At 36.6% G+C, this 7556-nt stretch overlaps 2 protein-coding genes across 2 annotated transcripts; one reads left to right on the top strand and one right to left on the bottom strand.

Moving 5' to 3' along the window:
- The first annotated feature begins 233 nt into the window (after positions 1-233).
- LOC110045307 (carbohydrate sulfotransferase 11-like) lies at positions 234-5213 on the top strand. The gene is made up of 3 exons (XM_089296356.1): positions 234-360; positions 2964-2995; positions 3941-5213. Exons 1-3 carry the CDS (start codon positions 252-254, stop codon positions 4751-4753), a joined length of 954 nt encoding a protein of 317 aa, XP_089152482.1. The 5' UTR covers positions 234-251; the 3' UTR covers positions 4754-5213.
- Positions 5214-5460: 247 nt separating this feature from the next.
- On the bottom strand, positions 5461-6937 carry LOC110045305 (adenosine receptor A3-like). The gene has a single exon (XM_089296355.1). The coding sequence runs from the start codon at positions 6925-6927 to the stop codon at positions 6001-6003; it is 927 nt and encodes a 308-aa protein (XP_089152481.1). The 5' UTR covers positions 6928-6937; the 3' UTR covers positions 5461-6000.
- Between the last annotated feature and the right edge of the window lie 619 nt (positions 6938-7556).

Below are 7556 nucleotides of genomic sequence, written 5' to 3'. Positions count from 1 at the left end.
TAAATGAGTTTTTCGTTGGAAAAATCCACCCGTTAGTTCATTTCAAACCATGAAAAAACCAGTAATGAGTGTTACTTTTTTTCCTTGACTCAAAAATGAGTGGTTGCTAGTGGTTACTGAAGTTCTTTGATGGAATTTTAGTGCTTAGTTCAAGTCTAAATAATCAGTCACGTTACAAACAAAGATTAAGTGAAAATAAATATATATTTTTAGGAAAAACTAGTTCCACATCAAGTCACTATAAAGACAGAATGCGAGACCAAAGACTTTTGTTCACATTTTGCACGTTAAGTTTTACTGTAATTTTTTCCTCTTTTCTGTACGTTACATGGATCAACTCATTACAAATTCCCAAGAAAGGTAAGAATAATGGAGAGTTAATTTCCTCTCTTGTTATATCGTTGCAATGACTTATTCTTTCTAAGTACAACGGAGGGACTAACAACGAATTATATAATATTGTTAATTATGCCTTGAGTCTGGTTAAGAAATTTTTTGACAAAATCCCAATACGTATTCTTACCAGTTGCCGGGACTGGATCTCGTTAACGAAAGAGCATTTTACAAAGATCTGAGGGACAATATAACGTGGCTCATCGCGGTAAGAAGTGAAATGTAAGACTTACATGACTAAGTTACTGTGCAATTGCAACTCGTACAATTTGGGCAAAATTGAGCTCACGCAAAATGATTTTCTTGCGTTGACAACACCATGTTTTCAATATAAACATTAAAGTACACGATTGAAACGAGAGAGTTTATCTCATCTAATGCATAAACGTTGAAGTAATTTAAACAGTTGATTAAAGTTCTTTTGTGGCAGAGTAATTGTATCAAAGACCAGAACTTAACAATTACACTGTGAGCGCGAGATTTTCACCATAGTTAACGCTGAGCGCGGTCAGCATGTGTCCTATCAAAGCCGATAAGATAAGAAACAACAGCCTGCAGGCTTACTTTTTTAGCGAAATTAAGTAGCTAATTGCAAGTCGTGAAAATAATTTTACGTATTTCACGTTTTGTTGCTTTTATTTGTTTTCATATTTACTGTATACGATTAAGAAACCTTTTAGTCCTGTCACGGCATGATTGTAAAAGTGAGTCTTAAATTATAACGGAGAACGGTAAACAGATTCCACTTGTACTGCGACGTCATGTGGGAAATAATTACGGTATCGTCAGGTTCACAACAAAAATATCAGGGACCGACTTTCCGTTGTCTCGAGGCCAGTTTCTTTTTGGTTGTTGTTGTTGTTGTGTTTACCTCAATTTGACGTTATCTGTTTATCCATACAAGGAGGCTTAAGAAAACCACGGAGGCATCACCGCTGTCTCACGAAAAGGAAGATTAATGTGCAAACAATTACTTCGCATTCGCGATTACCATTTTGGTAGATTTTGAAGCTGCTTTCTACAAAATCGCAACAAAGAAATGACTAAATTCTGCCTATTTTTGAAGAAGTTTAACCACGATGGCTATATTTTTTGTGTTTCTATTTGGATTTGAACGGAGTCTTTACATATTTAGTTTGTGTAAGCGTCTAGACCGACAGATGTACTGTATTGAACATATCTACATGACAAGAAAATTCGGAAGTTTAATTTACATTCATTTCTTTTCTTAGGTTACGTACTCGGTTCTTCATTTTAAGTTCCCTTATATGTGAACAGAAAACTGCGAAATGGAGTATATATATTTGTTAAATAATGGCCGCGAAATGGTCTGAATGCGGCTGTCAAACCAGATTTGATGATTTCTTCAACTGACGAGTTGAAGATTTACTCCTCTTGTATTTACTCTGAACAGAAAATGTAAATTAATGTCCCTCTTTTGTGCGATGTATTTTTACTGAGCTCTGGTATAATATGCCACATGACCACACCGGTCCTATTCTTTTGACGTGGAAAAAAAAAAACAAACCGAGCTTAACTTGTTCAGGAGCAAGTTGTAAGTGACGCGGACCGTCGATTTCGGGCCCTGTACACACTACGCCAGAGAAATTTGAAAATGCAGCTTTATTTCTACGGTTAGGCCTACCGTCCACACTAATCCGTCACGAAAACAGAACTTTTCGAAAACGCCCTTCAAACCGGAGGAATTTGAAAACGCCGGCTTTGCGTTTTAGTGTGAACAGAACACGTCTTGAAAACGGAGGTTTTCGAAAACGGTGGCGACACAATAATCATGTGATTCTCTGCCCGAGGTTTCATTTAAACACAAAACCAAAAAGACGAATGATTGTTGCGTTTTCAAGTCTCTCCGGCGTAGTGTCGACGTAAAACACTTGAGGCTTTTTCAGAGTGAAAACTCCGCTTTTAAGTTTCTCCGGCGTAGTGTGGACGGGGCATTAGATTAAAATAGATGTAATCACGTGAGTCATCCCCTTATACCGCCACACACGTGACCTTAGGTTGATTACCTTGCATCTACTGGATTAATATGTATTGGAGACCAGCAATCTTTGACAGGTATTGACATTTATACTTGATTCGCTGGCAAATAATTAATATTATCATTCGATGTATTTTATTCTTCCTTTTCATTGGCCGAGAGCCCACCACGTGACCTAGAAATAACTGCCTACAAATAATGGTCCGCTCATGCGTAATGGAGTCTAAATGTGGTTTGCTCCAAATAATATTCTGCTCATGCGTAATTGTAACCACGCTCTTATGTGAAAAATGGCGGATCGTTTCCCGGAGCTGTCAGAGATTGATTTAGATATGGGAAAAAAAAATTTGGTAATCGGATGATAAAACAATTGTTAAACTCGGTTATCGCAAAATATCGTGATTTGTCGGTATCTCGCAGATCAATTGTTTACCTCAGCCTTCGGCTTCTTGGCTACGTCTAATAATTGATCTGCTCTCCACTGACAAATCACGATATTTTGCTCAACCTCGTCCAATAATTGTTAATTGTTCATGGTTAATTACAAGTTCCCTCTACCTTCATTTGACAGCATGGGAGCCTCCCAGTAGCAGAATGAGTCAGGTTTGTGGAATTGTTTTGTTTTTCAGTGTAGGAAAGAACAGAAATCGTTCATGACAGCCATTTCGGTGTCCCCGAACAAATTGAAATTTTTGGATAAGGAAAGGAAAACAACAACATGGCTGTTGAGACGGTCCAAACCAGGGTTTTCTACTTTACTTGATAGTGCTTTACATCCATTGCTATGACGTCGGCGAGAACCAATTTCTGTTAATAGCGTCAATGTGCCAACAGTCGTGAAATTTCGGCTTTCTTTATATTTTGTTCAAATAAACTCTATATTGAGTTGTCTTGGAAAATAACTTTCAAAGGTTCTGAAACACTTTAGTTTTTTTGAAATCGAGGAGAGTTCGAAATTCGCCATTTTTAAAACTCTCATGCTCTGGTATATTGTATCAAGACAATTTTGGAAGAAAATTAGCATCTTCTAGTCTCGTTCTACGGCTCTGTTTTTAAGAATACATAAATTTTTAACCACAAACAAATCTCCATTAATTTTCAAATTATGATTCTGCAAGGGCTATGCTGTGTGTAGGACATTTAAAAATAGCCATGAAAGTTTCTTATATGTTTCTCTCGTAATTGATCTTAATCTCGCCGAGCTGTAAAGCTATTAGATTTTCTTTTTAAAAATACCCCTCTAAATTTACTCACACTCAGTATAAGCACAATTTTTACTAGTGACCATAAAGACATAAGGATGCAATGCTTTCATCTATTGTATGAAGAAATGTGAAAGTTTTTGATCAGATTTACCAACAAATTACGATGGCTTTTTGCGTATTCCTGCACACTCCAGACAAAAAGTTCCCTTGGGTAAAAACAAATGAAGTCTCTCCCTATCCCCCTTAGTGATATAGAAACCGATGATCCCACCTTATACCTCTAAAACAAACAACGTCAGAATCATGGCATAATTTCATAACACTTCATGTTTTCTTTTTTCAGCATGCTAGAGGTCTGGAATCTATTCCGACTATAAACTTAGAAAGACAAGTAACAATCAGGGACTTCTGTAAACGAAACAACAGAACCAACCACACCTTGGAAAGTAAAAGGCTTTACAATATCATTGTTGATGAAAAGTTCAAAATATTATTTTGTTACATTCCTAAAGTTGCTTGTACCCAGTGGAAAACAGTCATGGCGAGTCTTGATGGAGCAGAAACAAAACTTGGGATTCACGATGCACGAAACTTTAAATTCTTAGGAAATTACCCAATGGAAGAAGTTGACTTAATGCTGAAAACGTATTTTAAATTTGTGTTTGTACGAGAGCCTTTCGAAAGACTTCTCTCCGCCTATCTTGACAAATTTTACAGCGGGGATTCCGATTTTCACAATAATTATGGACGGGAAATAATTAAACGATACAGACCAGGCGGTAATCCAGAGCATAAAAATATAACATTCGACGAGTATTTAAACTACGTTATAAACATTGGAAAAGGGTATTGGAACGAACACTGGCAAACATACGACAAACTTTGCCAACCTTGTGGAATTCAATACGACTTCATTGGAAAATTCGAAAATCTTGAACAGGAAGCTCCCTATGTTTTGGAAATGTCTGGCATAAGCAGAAAGTTAAATGTTTCGTTTCCGGAAATCAAGCCGTCAAGGACGTCTTCCAAAGTTTCATTTTACTACTCACAAATCTCCAAGGAGCGACTTTATGGAGTTCTTCAGTTGTTCGGCAGCGATACGGAAATGTTTCAATATGATTTACCAAAATCGCTGTATAACATTTTAGATCTATGAGTAGACCCTTTACATAAATGGCTGCCAATAACAGATTTTTTTTTGTAAGTACTAGAATTAGCCTGACTAACCTCGTTTTTGAGCTGATAAATTGCCAGGCTGGAAATCAAGCAATTTCAGTTTTTAGTGGGCAAAAATATTGTACCAGAATAATGTTATATATATTGAAATCCTTTTTGCATTATCTAAAAGCTAAAACTGTAAATAATTGCCAAGGTTCAAGGTTCAGAGAAATTGTAAAATTTCATCATCAGTGTCATCTCACCACTACTTTAAAGTGTTTCATATAAACTTCAAAATTTGGTTTCGACATTTAGTGTTCAGTGTTAGAAATGATTTCATTTGAGAAGATATTTAAAACAGTCGTACAGAAGTTTACTTCTTAAATAATTTAAAATGTTCCAAAGAATTTCTGTTTTTTAAGGGTTATATAAAATAAAGGAAAACTATCAATTTCTTATCAACCGCCTTAAATTATCGTTTGGAAAAAGTGTTCTTTAATTTATTCATTCCTGTCGTCATTGACTATATTGTGAGAAATGTTCCTCAAATAACTCATCTTGAGAAAATATAAAAATAAACATCTGCCTCAATGAACAGATCACAATTCTTTAGAAACTACTGCATGGTGTCATTTATTTATATTAATCCTCCAATTATTATTATATTCTATTTCAGTCTATTTTTTTTTAGGAATATTCTTTGAATTTTGGAAATAAGAGTGAAGATAATTCATGAAAAACCAGACCAATCGGAACTCAAACGTTCACTGTCCAAATTAAGTCATATTTACCGTGCTCCGCGGCCCGAGAATCGACTGTACACAATCGAACTTTATCCCGCATTACACGAGGGTATTATTTTTTCCTTTATAACTTACAAGTTCATTCCAAACCAAAATACAAGATCTCTTTAAGATTTCTCGCCAGTTCCTTTGCGTCTTTTAAATGAAAAGAGACATCGCTTGAGCAGCTTAACCCACCTAAACCGTTGGCTATTTTATCAAACATTTTTGACAAAGTGATGTTGTTCGAATAATTAATTCCATCATGTCTAAATTACCAGTTATCAAAACAAAGTTTGAATGTACAAAAATGAAGTTTTACTGCATGCAATACTGACATCCTAAACTGAACAAGCACCGCTCTAAATTTTTCATACACGCAATCTTCTTAACCGTTGTCTATGTTTTTGTTTGTTTGTTCTTGTTAAGCTAAGACAAAATACGTATTACTCGACAAGAGCTATTAACAGGAAAACACCTGTCCGATTGTGTCCTTTACTGCTTTTCGTATTTCTTCTACCTTACAGCAGTAAAGAAGCGGGTTTAATGATGAGTTTAAGAAAACTAAAGTGGCTGTGTATTTCCTGGCGAGAAAGGCAAATGAAGATAATTCAGTATTAGTCGACAAAGCCAGCACTATAGCGCGGGGTAGATAACAAGTGACCAGCGTCAATTGCAACCAGAGTGCACTGGACACTGCCTTTTTGTATCGCGCTATGTTCAATGGGCTTGTTTGGTTCAGTTGCTGAGGCTGGTTTTGAACATGAGTTTGGAGATCTCGGAGGGTTAGGAAAATCTTAGTGTAGGAGAAAATTGAGGTTACTAGACACAGTAATATACCTATCACGATCGACCGCAAGGTTATAAGGAAATTCCAAAAGTACGTTGTTGATACGATAGTCGGCAGAATCCAAAAGGTAATAACGATCATGTAGGTTCGCTTCAAAGTTACGACTTGTCTGTATCTCAATCTCAACAACAGGGCGAGAAGTCGGTCCACGCTTATAGCAGTTGTTGTCAACAGAGACACTCCACACAAAATAGTACCTGTAACCGAAACCCCCGCATATAAAAAGCGACGAATATCACAATATCCATACTGTTCAGACAGCCAATAAGCAACAGCAAGAGGCTCCGAAATGAGACCAACAAAAACATCAGTTGCTGCAAGGCTACGAAGCAATAGTTTGGACGGCGGATGAAGGGAAGACTCCTTGCGAAGAGCAACTAGAATTAAAACATTTCCAAGAAATGCTGTAATAGAAAATATAGAGTTTAAAACGGAAAGAAATGTCAAATGTCCGTTAAATGGAGATGTTGTAGAAGCCCGGCAGAACAGTTGTTCCACTGCTTTCTGCTTCGCGTCTTCGGAAACGTTTTCTGTTGCCATCACTCTGCAATTTTCCTACTCCTACTACTGCTGTAATGAGCAATCCAGACGCCTTTTGCAATATTTCGGGAAAATATTGGCAAGAGGTCATGACGTACGCGCATCCTTTCAATTTATTTCGTCAAATTTGTCAATCTAAAAATGTCTTGAAAAAACATTAACCTGGCTGAGCAGATGGTTTCACAACAACAGATTCCTTTTACATGCACAGACTTAACATACACCACAAGAAAATACCTCTCTATCGTCATCATAATCAGCATCGAAATTACTAAAAACAGAATACAAATTTATCCTCCGACTTTTGGTTTCGAAACTTTTGTGTTCTGTTATTTCGAGAGCATTTCATAACTTCCGGAAACTACTGGTTACTGCTTCTAATTGATCAAATTAATTTCATCCTTAACACAGAGTAAACTGTTAGCTTTTGTAAAATGGACAATTTGAATTTTGTAATTTGCTAAAAGCTGTTTGAATAGAAAAGTGACTTATCTTGACAGGTCAATTTTCATATATTTTATCACACCTGAGTGTATTTTTACACTCTTCTCTTCGCCCAACAGCGCGTCGGTAGAGACGGTTACAGGCCGCGTTCGAGGTATTTTGCTAACTCAGTTTTTGCCACGTCT

Source organism: Orbicella faveolata, unplaced genomic scaffold, assembly GCF_042242905.1.
Source record: "Orbicella faveolata isolate gen_17 unplaced genomic scaffold, um_ofav_v1 contig_26, whole genome shotgun sequence".
Taxonomy (NCBI): domain Eukaryota; kingdom Metazoa; phylum Cnidaria; class Anthozoa; order Scleractinia; family Merulinidae; genus Orbicella; species Orbicella faveolata.
Note: the sequence above shows the minus strand (reverse complement) of the source record. Positions and strands in the feature narration are given on the sequence as shown.

What these genes read in the sequence shown, in the direction of transcription:
- LOC110045305 (XM_089296355.1), bottom strand. Translation starts at nt 6,927, where the DNA reads ATGGCAACAGAAAACGTTTCCGAAGACGCGAAGCAGAAAGCAGTGGAA.
- LOC110045307 (XM_089296356.1), top strand. Translation starts at nt 252, where the DNA reads ATGCGAGACCAAAGACTTTTGTTCACATTTTGCACGTTAAGTTTTACT. An exon ending in ATTACAAATTCCCAAGAAAG is followed by an intron (nt 361 to 2,963) that starts GTAAGAATAATG and finishes TTCATTTGACAG; the next exon opens with CATGGGAGCCTCCCAGTAGC. An exon ending in CCAGTAGCAGAATGAGTCAG is followed by an intron (nt 2,996 to 3,940) that starts GTTTGTGGAATT and finishes TTCTTTTTTCAG; the next exon opens with CATGCTAGAGGTCTGGAATC.